This window comes from Pogona vitticeps, chromosome 4 (genome assembly GCF_051106095.1).
Source record: "Pogona vitticeps strain Pit_001003342236 chromosome 4, PviZW2.1, whole genome shotgun sequence".
NCBI lineage: Eukaryota > Metazoa > Chordata > Lepidosauria > Squamata > Agamidae > Pogona > Pogona vitticeps.
Genome location: NC_135786.1, coordinates 186,239,847 through 186,254,017, shown reverse-complemented (window position 1 = coordinate 186,254,017; position 14,171 = coordinate 186,239,847). Strand labels below are relative to the sequence as shown.

The 14,171-nt window shown below is 39.2% G+C and overlaps 1 protein-coding gene across 1 annotated transcript in view; it reads right to left on the bottom strand.

The window, feature by feature from the left end:
• The window catches only part of LAMA3 (laminin subunit alpha 3), a 158,538-nt gene that overhangs the window by 70,654 nt on the left and 73,713 nt on the right, over nucleotides 1-14,171 (bottom strand). The window contains exons 28-35 of the mRNA XM_020785668.3: nucleotides 13,808-13,905; nucleotides 12,262-12,433; nucleotides 10,725-10,851; nucleotides 10,485-10,624; nucleotides 9,827-9,942; nucleotides 8,063-8,274; nucleotides 5,141-5,345; nucleotides 1,770-1,914 (exon numbers count right to left, since the gene is read on the bottom strand). Coding sequence (XP_020641327.3) covers nucleotides 1,770-1,914; nucleotides 5,141-5,345; nucleotides 8,063-8,274; nucleotides 9,827-9,942; nucleotides 10,485-10,624; nucleotides 10,725-10,851; nucleotides 12,262-12,433; nucleotides 13,808-13,905 — 1,215 coding nt within the window. The remainder of the gene's footprint in view (nucleotides 1-1,769; nucleotides 1,915-5,140; nucleotides 5,346-8,062; nucleotides 8,275-9,826; nucleotides 9,943-10,484; nucleotides 10,625-10,724; nucleotides 10,852-12,261; nucleotides 12,434-13,807; nucleotides 13,906-14,171) is intronic.

Genomic DNA, 14,171 nt, shown 5'->3' with positions numbered 1-14,171 from the left:
TTTCAAGCCTGTATGGATATTTGCACACTGGCTCTTATTTCTACCAATATTTTCTCAAAATGTATGTCTAAAATGTATTTTATTGCAAAATCCCAGCTTTGAAAATGTATTTTCTCCTGAAGTATTTGTTTCTTTATTTATCTGCTGTCAAATACAAATTTCTCAATGAAATTTGATACATTTTGAGTCAAAAGTAGATTAAAATTATTTCATATTTATTTGTTACATTTATGACTGCCTCTCCTTCAAGATGACATGCACTGCTAGCTTCTCCCCTACTTTTATCTTCATAATAGTTCTGTGAAATAGGTCAGACTAAAACAGTATGGTTGACTCAAAGTTACTAGTGAACTTTATGATCAGATGGAGATTTGAATCCAGGTCTTCTTAGTCCTTGTCCAGCTCTCTAATTACCATGACACATTAGAATATTGAAAAAGTATGATGTCTAGTAGATAACTACACTCTGATCCATGTACATATTAGTCCAGAGAAGGTGTGGATCAGGTCCATCCATATTAGAATTTCCAAAGATAAAAGTCATCAAGCAACCCACATCAGTTGTAAATATTTGCAAAAGAGTCACCCAAACAAGGCAATTAATAATACAAAACTCTCATGTGCTTCTACACTTGGTGCTTTGGTTCTGACTCTGACCATCAGGCTATTGTGGCAAGAATGATGACAGAAAAGAAACCTGTGTCTGAACAGTGAAGTCAATTGAGGGAGGAAGAAAAAAAATGATTTCCATGTTCTTAAGAGAGAGATAACTTGCTTTAAAGCAAGCCGAAACATGTATGCTGGTAAGGAAAAACAGATGTGGTGCTGATATTCAGTTGCATAAATCATGTTACAAACTAATGAAATCTACACTCTGGACTATGTCTCTTGGAAATGGTTGTCTGGAAGCACTATTACAATCTGGCAATGAACTCTTAATTCATAAGATCAACATTTTATATATACCCGAAATGAAATTAGTTTGGGATTGCAACTGAGTAATATTGATAACTTAGCTCCGGAGACTCTCCTGCTACACACACTGAGCCCTCAACAGATAACTTGGACAACTGCAATGAATCTAAGAATCAATCTCTTCCTCTAATTTTCCAGAGTGCAGCATGGGGGCTCCGCCCTGGATCTGCGGGGTTCCGGCAGCAAACGGAAGCAAATGGGCAGAAGCACTGGCTTAGCTGTGCACATCTGCACATGCACAGCTTAAAGGGAACATTGCTCTTCTCCTTAATTCCACCAATATTTTTAGTATATTATCCTAAAAATATACTGGGCATTGTTGGAGCAGTAACGCATTTATCACCAAGACAACAGATGTAGGCTCTCCTGCCACACTGTAAAAGCCTAAGATACTTTATCAACCAAAATCTCTTTCTGCTTAAGGATCCTTCTTCACTGCTCAATTAGTGCCTAATGGCAGAATCCCACTGAGGTTTGAGAGTGAAATAGGGAGAGCCTGGTGAAGCATGTGATCCAGAAGGAACACTGTTACCACATATTTCCATCAAACACTCAACTGCAAACCTGCATCATACAAGGTAGAATCCTCCTTGGAAAACTGACGAACACGACTTGTATTTTAAAAGCATATTTGATTTCTAGAAGTATCTCTCAGGCAAGGGTAATCCTATGATTCTAATTAATATTTGTTGGCAATTACTTCTCATGAAATTATGGGAATGGCAACTTCCAAATTAGATACAAACTGCTAACAATGATAACTACCCCGACTTTTGAATATGAAAGCACCTGACCTTACAGAGGCACACTCCTGTTTGTGGATCACAAACATTTGGTTCTGTTCCTCCTCTATTACATTTGCAGGGTTTGCAGTTTGGAAAGCCGTAAGAACCAGGAGCACACCGATCACATCGCTGGCCTGATATACCTGGACGGCATCTTCAATGAAAACAAATGCCCAAGAATCATTTCTGAAGGTTTGCTTTTAGGAAGCGACAAAATTTTTGTGCCATATGTGCACTCTAATACACAGATTATTTATTATTTATTTATGTACATTCACAAATTACTTATACTGTATCTCAAAATTTCAAAATGACATTTCACAACCATAGAAAATCCCATATAAAACAATGCATCTCTCTCTGATACATATACATTATCTATAAGAGTTTAAAGATGATAGGCTGAACTACAATTTTTTTATTGTAAATTGTCATTGTTGTAAGCTGCCTAGAGTGGTCCTATGTGATTCAGATAGGTGGGATATAAATAAAATAAATAAATAAATAAAATAAATACAATGGGAAAACAGTGCTAAGGCTGGAAGGGAAGATTAAGCATATTGCCCAAAAAACCCAAAAAAGATGACTATTATTATTTTCAGGAAAAAATAGAGGCTGAAATCCTGCAGTTTCGTGTAGTCAGTTGCAACCAGAGTAGGCCCACTAAATGAATTGCACCTAAAGGAGTTGATACACCAAATCCCCAGTGACTCCATGTTCCTATTCTAGTTGTGATTTACTATGCTAAGCAACAGGATTTCAGGCAATATGTGAAACAGCTTGTCTATAGTGAGGTTCATTCAGTTTTACAGTGCCGGGTAAAATCTTAGAAATCAAACATATCTTGGATGCTTAAAATGCATTATTCTAAATCGGTGTTATACTCTTGGGAAGGTATGGCTCTTGGTTTATGTAAATAAGAAATGTGTCTCAGGCATCAGCAAATACCATGTGTATCTTTGTTCAATTGATTGCTCATAATAATTTATGAGTGGAAGGCAACATTATTCACATTGTCCTGCGTGCCTTTAATAGATAGCTTGTTTGCATATTTCCAAGCTAGTACTAGAAATATATGAATTACATTATTGTAATAGTTCCATATTGTAAGGATTTTGTGCCATGTGACACAGCCTGACACTTTAGTTATGTTGATGGTTGTGGCGGAGTGCCTATGTCCCATCTGTCCATCATGTGGAGTTCTAGAGCTGGAGCCTATGAGAGGACAGGCAGGCGGAGGCAGGGGGAGAGTTGGGAGACTGAGAGAGAAGGAGAGAGGAGGTTTTGAAGGTTTATGAGAGGGATTGGAAAGTTGGTGTAGTTGGTTGATGTGTTAAAGGATAGTTAAAGGATAGAAGTATAATAAAATATATAGACAGTCATCAGATCTTATTACAGTGATTGATGTGAAGTAATACAAATAAACATGTTTAATATCCAAGTTTAATGAGTGCAACATAATAAAACATCTATGAATCTACCTGTGTGATTCAACAACCAAATAATAAATAATCAGTTATATTTGACAACACGTGTCTATGCAACATTATTGGTAAAGTGTGGATAAAGATCCACTGGTGTCAGTTGGTGAAGGAGAAATAAGCAAGTCGTGTCCAAAGGTGCACATGGGTTTGAGGGAAACAAATTAGGGACACTGGGGGTGCGCAACATAAGTTGTGGCAGTGGTGGGATCCGAACCCATGCCCCTGAAGAGCCATATGACAGCCTGATGACAGACCTATGTTGATGGTAATGTGGTAACCTTAGTCCAAAACTTAGTCTGGCTATTTGGGGGAATATCACAACCACATATATGATACTCAGCATAAATGATCTCCCCCACATATCTCTAGCAGTTCCATGAATAGGCTTCTTATGTGACTAGAGAGTAAGCAGGGTGTGTTTTGCACAAGTATTGTGCAAAATGCCCAGTTCTCTGTGTGACTGCTTCTTGAAAAACACAATGGGCATTGTAGTCACTAAGGCTACAGGTAGCTTGACCTTAAGAAATTATTAAGGTAGGCAAAATAAACTTAAAGTTGAATGTCCTAATTGCAGGATGTGCATATGACTTTCCTAGGCATGCAAAATCTAACACATTTCCATGTTCCAATTGAAATATACATAAGACACATAAGATAAGAAGACTACACTTGGGAGAGACACAGTGTGCCTTATCACTACGTGCACTGCACATGTATCTTGATAATTAAAACAAATTTTCACATTGAATTAGGACTTTGAGTTACAGTCTATTTGAAAAGACTGAATACTGTATCTCTGTAACAATATAACCCATTCAGAATCAATGTACTTAATGTTTCGCTGAGAGCCCAAATACTATTATTAGGGTATATAATGACTGCTAACAATGAGTGAACAGAGCACTCTTGTGCAAAACTAAAAATTCATTTTAGCAGAAGCAACTGGACTAAATATCTATTTACTCCCATTGAAACTACTGTTCCAGATTCTCCTCTCAGCCCCATTATCTTTACAGGCACATTTGATGAGGAACTAAGAAAGGGCCTTCTGAGTGGCTTGCCTCAGCTTATGGAATGCCTCCCCCATCAGGGGAGGAGAGCCGCCCTGGTGCTTTCAGTGACAATCAAAAACCTTTCTCTTTGGACACATTTTTAACATCCAGTTTTAATATAGTTAGACAACCTACTGTTTTAATCGTCTTTCAATATATTTTAATGCTTTTACCTTTTAAAAATTATTTTAGATATCTCTTTTAAAATTATCATGTTCAACAGTTTTTAATGTTGCATGTATTCTGTTTTAATTTTGTTTGTTTGAATGATGTGTGAAGTCACACCGAGTCCCTTCACTAGGAGAAAGGTGGCATAAAAATGCAAGAACAAACGAACGAACGAACGAACGAACGAACGAACGAACGAACGAACGAACTAACTAACTAACTAACTAACTAACTAACTAACTAACTAACTAAATAAATAAATAAATAAATAAATAAATAAATAAATAAATATAATGACTAGCTGCTGACCAAATGGTTGCTGGCTGGCTAAAAGTACCCAGGAAAGCATGCTAACCTTCACTGTCACAAGCCTTATTGCCATCTGGTTAGACCAACAGACAAAAGGCTTTGTGGTGCTGGTTACGTGCCTGCATTAGGCACAGGCAATCTGTAAATCCACTTTTAAAATGTGATGTTCCAGATTTTTATTCTTCAGAAAGTATTCATTGTGGCTAGGAAATTCTACTTTTTGCAAGTTAATCAAACACTACAAGAAAATAACTAGGTGTTTTAAAGAAACTTGCATGTTTTCCTGCCCCACTACCACCCTTTTAAGAAAAAAATGCAGAAGTTCAAACATTTAATGACCAAATGCAGTCTAACACTGTGGACTTACCTGCATTGCCCATTAACTTTATCACATTCAGGATTCATTGTATTTGTTACTCCTTTCCTTGAGCAGTTGCACCCCTCACAGCCTGTGAGGGGATGGTAGCCGAAATGTTGCCTCACACACACTTCACATCTTGGCTTTACAGTTTGAGGAGGACAAATACATTTTCCAGTGATATCATCACAAAGGCGCCGTCCACAGCTGCATGCTGGGATTGGGAGAACCATTTTATGTACAAACAACACTGTAAATACGTTTTGTTTAAATAAAGGTCAAAAATCTACTAAAGCTTACTTTGACTCTTACCAACTTTATGTTGTGGCTTGACTGTACAAATTTAATATGTGATCAGTACAATTAGTAATTAGTAATTATACCTCTCCTAACTGTTAAATTATGTGTTTAAAGAGTACAACTGTATACAGTATATCACAGTAGTACACCCCCTCACATTTCATAAATATTTTAGTACTGTATATCTTTTCATGTGACAATACTGAAGAATTGACACTTGGCTACAATGTAAAGCAGTGAGTCTACAGCTTATATAACAGTGTAAATGTGCTGTCCCCTCAAAATAACACAACACACAGCCATTAATGTCTAAACCACTGGCAGCAACACTGAATACACCCCCAAGTGACAATGTCCAAATTAGGCACAAAGTGTCAATATTTTGTGTGGCTACCATTATATTCCAGCACTGCCTTAACCCTCCTGGGCACAGAGTTCACCAGAGCTTCACAGGTTGCCACTGGAGTCCTCTTCCACTCCTCCATGACGACATCTCAGAGCTGGTGGATGCTAGAGACCTTGCGCACCTCCACCTTCCGTTTCAGGAGGCCCCACAGATACTCAATAGGGTTTAGGTCTGGAGACATGCTTGGCCAGTCCATCACCTTTACCCTCAGCTTCTTTAGCAAGTCAGTGGTCATTTTGGAGGTGTGTGGTTGTTATCGTGTTGGAATACTCCCCTGCGGCCCAGTCTCTGAAGGAAGGGGATCATGCTCTGCTTCAGTACGTCACAGTACATGTTGGCATTCATGGTTCCCTCAATGAACTATAGCTCCCCAGTGCTGGCAGCACTCATGCAGCCCCACACCATGACACTCCCACCACCATGTTTGACTGTAGGCACGGCACACTTGTCTTTGTACTCCCCACCTGGTTTTGCCAAACATGCTTGACACCATCTGAACCAAATAAGTTTATCTTGGTCTCACTGGACCACAGGACATGGTTCCAGAAATCCATGTCCTTAGTCATGTCTGCAGCAAACCGTATGCAGGCTTTCTTGTGCATCATCTTTAGTAGAGGCTTCCTTCTGGGATGACAGCCCTGGACACCAATTTGATGCAGTGTGTGGCATATAGTCTGAGCATTGACAGGCTGACCCCCAACCCCTTCAACCTCTGCAGCAATGCTGACAGCACTAATATGTCTATTTCCCAAAGCTCACTTCTGGATATGACGCTGAGCAGGGGCCCTTAACTTCTTTGGTCGACCATGGCGAGGCCTGTTCTGAGTGGAACCTGGCCTGTTAAACCGCTTTATGGTCCTGGCCACCGTGCCGCAGCTCAGTTTCAGGGTTTTGGCAATCTTCTTATAGCGTAGGACATCTTTATGTAGAGGAACAATTCTTTTTTTTTTCAGATCCTCAGATAGTTCATTACCATGAGGTGCTATGTGGAACTTCCAGTGACCAGTCTGAGAGAGTAAGAGCAATAACACCTGTTCCCCCTTCACACCTGAGACTTGTGAAACTAACATGTCTCATGACATCAGGGAGGGGAAACGGATACTTGGGCCCAATTTGGACATTGTCGCTTAGGGGTGTGCTCACTTTTGTTGCCAGCAGTTTAGACATTAATAGCTGTGTGTTGCATTATTTTGAGGGGGCAACACATTTATACTGTTATACAAGCTGTAGACTCACTGCTTTACATTGTAGCCAAGTGTCATTTCTTCAGTGTTGTTACATGAAAAGATATACTAAAATATTCATGAAACGTGAGGGAGTGTACTCACTTCTGTGATATACTGTGTATGAAAACAACAGTTAACTGCAGACTTTCTGGTTGGCTCATACAAGAGGAGGAGAAAGGGGTCTAGACAACATGAGCAAAAAGTTCATTCAAATATTGGTTTACGGTGAGACAGGATAATTCAGACTCTCCCATTATCACTTTAATTAATGCATTGTTCTAGTGTAAACAGTCTTAGGTAACAGATAACAAATCTTAGGGCTTTCACAAAAACTCAGACACTTATGCCCTGTGGCACAGTGGTTAAACTGCAGTACTGCCTCAGTTCACAGCCTGAGTTCAATCCCAACTGATTCAGGTAACTGGCTCAAGGCTGATTCAGCCTACTTCTGAGGTCAGTGAAATGAGCATCCAGTTCACTGAGGGACATTGTTGTTGGCAGAATTATGTTGTAAACCGCCGAAAGACTGCTCTAGCATTACATAAGAACATAAGAAGAGCCCTGCAGGATCAGGCCAAGGGCCCATCTAGTTCAGCTTCCTGTATCTCACAGTGGCTCACAGGTTTTTGTATGTATAAATTACCCAGAAATGATTTACTAGTTCCTCCTTTGGGTGGCGCTATGGAACCATGCAACCTGCCCAAAATCCACACAGTTCATCAGACAAACACCAAGTAACCTCAGCTGACTCTCCTCTTCAGAGGCAAAGTGGGAATTTGACCCCCTGGCCCTAGCTCTGCCATCAGAGACAAGCTCTCTTTTATGAAACAGCTATGCTAATATTGACTTTTGTCATTTACTAAGAAGCTCTACATAGACGCCTGTGATGCAATATTAAAGAAAATGCTTTTAAAAGACTTAATCAAATACAGAACCAAACAATAGGTAAGTGTAATACAATATCTGACCTCTCTAGAAATTATTAGTGAATGCACTTACGTTTGCAAAATGGAAATCCATAATAGCCTGTTTGGCACCTGCTACATCGGCGGCCAATGATGTTTGGTTTGCAGCTGCATTGCCCTCCCATAGGGTTGCAAGTAGGACTGGTGGCGCCATTCTTGTGGCAATTGCAAGGCAGTGCACCATCGTTGTAAGCTGCCACAAGTGACCTGGCTGAATTTCTACAGAATTCTGAGGAAGTCACAGGGCTGGTAAAAGGAAACATATAGTATATAGATATATTAAACTGCTTTATTCTGAACTGGATTTCAAAATGAAATGCTTTTACTTTATCTTCATTTATATGTATGTAACGTTATGAACTGTCTTCAATAAAATCTGTGGGTTTTTTTAATGAAATAAAATCTTTCTGCCTGTGGCATACTTTCTCCAATATATTTTGAATAAAGTCACAGGTGGCAGCGCCCTTCACACTTTCACTCCTCTTCTGATACACACTTCCTTATGAACTCAACTTTTCCAGCTGTACCATTTTGAGCTGCCCAAAGGTATCCTGCTTTCCAAAATGCCTCTGTCCTTCCTTCCCTTTTGTTTGGAATGGTCTCCCTGAATGCCTCTGGAAGCAACTGGACAGTGAAGTTATGTGTCTGAGATTTAAAATAATATTTCCATCCACACATAAGGATCAGGTGATTCACCACACCACACCTCAAAGTGACCCTATTTGGCCTGTTTTTCTTTACTTTTCAGCCTTCATGCCCCCATGGAGGAAAGCTGCATTTTTTCCCATTTATTGTTCAATGCCATTCAAATGACATAGCACTGGATTGTAAGGAAAAAGGAAAAAGAAGTTCACCCTCTGTACCTCTCCTGTTACCCTCTCTGTAGGAGGCAAGCGAAGCTGGATTTTGTTTTCGTGTATTGGTAAATGACATGTTACTTCATTGGCTTCCTGCCCAAGTGACATAATGCTGCATTATTGTTGGAAACACCCATGAGCTCAGCTTTGATTCAGTACTGGTGAACATACATATCAGAAATCAAACTAAACTGGAGTGATCCTACCTGTGTTAAAAAAAATTGCCCCCGCCAGTGATCCAAAACAGTGTGGCTGGCCATGGGAAAGGGTTAGGCTGATTCACAATTACCAGTTCATGTAGTTGCTGGAAAACAGTTCAAACCTGATTGTGTCCATACACAAGATAAAGTGTTGCCACCTCTCCCTTCAAATCCCTTATCAAGACAGACCTTTACCAGGAATTAGGGGAACAACTTTCTGGTCTCAAAGCCTACCGTCATTCTGCTGAAGCACATACCCTTGAAATAATTCCACATCCTCTCCCTGTTCATACTACCTCTGTTTGTCTTCCTTTCCACTGTAATTCCGCTTGTGTCTATTTTTAGACTGTACCACCCTTTCAGCAGGAACCCATTATTTGTAAAATAGCACTAAACAAATATACAGCAGCTGACAAATAATAGGGTGCCAACTACCGTAAGTCTTGCTCAGTGATGGAGTATCTGTCAGCAAACTAATTTTGAGCCATCCCCCTCCACTGTGCAGTGCCCTGTACTCCTCCAAATTCATGGTGGATGGTTGGGGAACCCTCTAGAGTAAATTTTGGGTGGTGCAAGAGAGGATGGGAACAAATTAAAATGGTATCCTCAAGTATTGCAATACTTGGTGTTGCAAATTAAGAGCCCAAGGTTGAAATCCTAAATGAACTTGGAAGTAAATCCTATTGAAATCAATTGAGTTTATTTTTAAACAGATTCATATAGGTTTATACTGCAACTTACTTAATATAAAAATTATTTCCACCACAATGGTTTATGAAATCAATTGACTTGTCCACAGTATCTTTGTGAAGAAGTATGTAATTGTAGCTATCTGCTGGAATAACCAGGATACTTTCCTTTAAAAGAAAAAGAAGCTATTTATTTCAGACGTTGAATTTTTTAAAAAAGCTGAAAATACAAGGAACAAGTGTTGAAACACACTTTCATCTTATTTACACATGCACAAAAGGTGTGTACGCTGTGTCCATACTGATGGTAAAGAAGAAAGAAATATCACATGTATTAATCCAATCATGTCCGTAAAATTTAAAAAAAATATCCACGACAATTAACAATGACCCAAGATTAATACAAAATATAGCTACCCATAATAAAAGATGTCAGTTAAACAACAACAACAACAACAGAAATATAGCATAAGTGAAATATACAGAAAATATAGCATAAGTCAAAAGCCTGGAAAAATAAACAGCTCTTTTCCTGGTGCATAAAATGCAAAAAATATAGGTGCCAGACAAGCTTCCCTGTGTAGAGAATTCTGTAAGTCAAGACAGTTAGTTACTAGAACAAACTAACTATAGCTAAACTATTTCTATCCAGATGAAAGGAATCCTCTTCAGTCTAAAGACAGAATAGGTTTTAATATAACAAAATTTACCAATACTACTGTTTTCCCTTCTGGAATTTGCAGCGTTACTGAGACACCATGTTCGGTGATGTCAAGTTCAATTCGGTTTTCTGCCATCACTAGACCTCGGCATCCAGAAATGTGTGGACAAAATGAAGCATTATAGGAACCTAAAGGAGAGGAAAGATCAAAATGAAGTCTCATCTGCACAGACTCAAAATGGTCAGTTAAAAAAGGCAATCCCATTAAGGCAAGAAAAATCCAGCTTACCAGACCAGTGTTGTCCTCCTTTCACTGTTACATCCACTGGAAATGTTGGGTTCTCTGGCTGGTAAAAATGTACAACAAATACATATCTGCCCAAATGCATCACTCTCCCACTCAGAATGATTTGGTTCTGTCAATATAAATATAATGTTTTGAGATTTATTACAATTTGACCCTTGAACTATTTGCTGTAAACAATGAAGCTGTGTACATATGCCATCTTTGCACGCTACTTTTTCATAATTTACTTCTAAACTAGAAGTGCATGGGAATATCCCATCATATGAAGCTGAACAGGCTTTTAATGGAACAATCTCTGGCAAGCTGTTCTTTGAAATTGTAACCTCATTAATTCTTTGGCTGTTCTTTAGATTTAGGATGCTTTCAGACACAAGACTCCTTGTGCTAATCTAAAGGAAGCCATTCTACAGTTATTGTGTCCTTTTGTCCGTAATAGATTTTTGACAGTTAGAAGATAGAAGCACTATTGTCTCACACCGCAGTAACATTGTGTGAATGAGACACGACAGTGGCAAAATTAAAAACATTGCCTGTAAGGAAATAGAAAACTTGAAAGGAAATAGAAATAGAGTGTTTCATGTGGCATGCACTGAAACATCCAAAAAAGCAACTTAGAAAGAGACAGTAACTTTAGCAGTCATATTTTGTCAGAAACAGGAAAAGTAAACCACTCATGATTAGCATTTTCTGCATTTCTGTACAGAGCCGCATGAGCTTTCATTGCAAATAAAGCTCGTCTACCTCTGTAAGTCCAGCAATAGCATTCTATGGACTAGTTGCTGAGACCCCAGTGTACTGCCTCAGTGATGCCTGCCCTAGAAAATCATTCACACCAGGTATGCCAGTTTACAATCTGCTTGCCATTTTAATTTCCCATAATGCCTCTGATGTAAAGTCAGGGCACTGTGGAAAATTAATACATTGGCACCCATTTATAACTGTTGCTGGCTACAGCATTGCTACTGTCAGCAGGTACATTCAGGACCCACCAGGTAATCCCTAAAATAAGTGGAGGATAACTTTGCCTAAGATCCCTAAAATCAGAAGACAACCTGGCATCGTATTCTGGGGATGTATGACTCTTCACCTAGGACGTGATGGAACAAATGCAGCATCATGGGGTGTAAATCATGCCTTCCTGTTGCCCTTTTCACTTCTCCTGATAAAATGGCTAAACTTGATCAGAGAGAGAATACATTAAGAACCACAAAGCAGCAGTTATTCAAATATTAATGGGAACTTAAGAAACCATACCTTAACAAGAGCTTAGTTACTAAATCCAAGGCTTGGAAAAGTTACTTTTGGGACTATAACAGGAGGATTCTGGGAGCTGTAGTCCAGAAAAGAACTTCTCCAAATTTTGGCATTAAGTGATCACTCTTGTTAAGAGGCTAGTCTCTTATAATTCAATTGAGAGTTCAGCCGCATGTCAGATAGATGAATGCTATATATTGATGGGCATGAATTTCCCCAACTCTGTACTGAATCATGAGCAATATTTAATTCAAAATGCAACCACCTGTGAAGAAGTCAAAGTCAGTCCATTAGCTGTGTGAGCAGGAAGTGAAGGAGGACTCCGTGAATCATGATAGGTCACATTTCTTGGCACAGCTGCAACCTTCCCATCCCTCACAGCATCCAAAACCATGGCAAAAGGAGGCATTTCATACTGTGAGGAAATGCATGAAGCACTTGAAAAGGGAGAAAGATTTAGATCACTTACATAGATACTGTACTAGAAAGTAAAGGCAAATCAATGCAATAATAAATGGCTTGATTCCAAAACATTCACATATTGCACTTGTAGTTTTAAGAACACAAACAAGATGCCAAAGTAAATATCTGAGACACAACTAGAACTGTTACCATATATGGACTAGCAGAGAGCTAGTGAGTTGTACTAGACACAGTGACAGGTTAGGACTGAGGAAACTTGGGCTCAAGTCCCCACTTGGCCAGGGAAAATCCCTGGAGGAGGTGGAACTGGTAAAACCACTCCTTAAACATACCATGTACCACAAAAACCCGATGATTCAGATGTGACTTGAAGGCATGTAACAACAACACGTGTACTAATAATACATTCATTATCTGAATTTGGAGCCTTAGGGCACTAGCCATATGAAGGAATAAGGTGTCAGCAAGCTTGGGTGAAACCCAAGATTTCATAGATTCATAGAATTCTAGTGAAATGAATCTCTATTTTTATTTTTGTTTTCTATTTTACATGTTGTAACCCACCCAGAGTAGTGCTGTGATACTAATGGGAGCGGAATACAAATTGAATGAACAAATGAACGAACGAACGAACGAACGAACAAATGAACAAACAACGAACAGTGTTGGAAAGGATCTAGCGTTCATCTAGACCAGTGGTTCTTTGTTACTCGGATGCTTTTGAACTGCAACTCCCAGAAACCCCAGTCAGCACAGCTGGTGGTGAAGGCTTCTGGGAGTTGCAGTCCAAAACTCCTGAGTAACTCAAGGTTAAGAACCAGTGATCTAGACCAAGGGTCTCCAAACTACAGCCCACAGGCCACATCTGGCCCACCTTGCCTTTTAATCTGGCCGAGGCATAGGAAGAGGAGGGAAGGGGGACCCAAGTGACCTCTCACTCTTGCTGTCTTTGCAAATGCTAAACAGCTTGGTGACAACTGCACCCCAGTGAGAGAACATGTTGAATATTGTGGGGAGGTTGACAGAAAATTGGGAGAAATGAAATGGCATATCCTGGGGAAGGGCACGACAGGGTGGTAGCAAACTGCAATTCACACAGCAACATTTGTTGCAAGACTCACTCGTTTCATCTCAATCATAATTTTACATAAATTTGAGGTTCTTTGCTTAGGTGTACAGCAAAATAATGTAGGCGGGTTTCTTGCATATTTCTAGATGTAACCTGGCATATTTCTACCGAGAAGAAAACTTGACTTCTGAGAATAATATCCCATAATTTGGAATGCATAATTGGCCTTGTACATTGCAATTCCCCGAGTCAGAGAATGAAAATAGATAAACCATAAAACCTTAATTTGAGGAAAGGAAGAAGTAAGAAATTGTTTTACCTTGAATCAGCTAAATGGCCATATGTTGCTATGCAATATAGTTGAGGTTCCACATACTCCAGTGAAAACTTTTCCACTGGAATAATGCAAACTTTGTGCTAGGAAACAAAGAAAGAAACAAAATGACACTTTCCTCCCATCAGATAACAGCAGCATTTGAAAAAGGCAGTTAGAATGCATGAAAACAGCATGCAGTTTGTCTATGTGAAAAAATCCTCTTTTCCAATGAAAAGAAACAATACATTTCAGCTGAAACTGTAGAGTTTGTGAAGACTTGGGAATGAACAGCATAAAAGCTGCAAAAATCACCCAACAATAAATAAGGCAGAAAGAAAAAGAAAAAAAGAAGAAAAACCCATTTGGC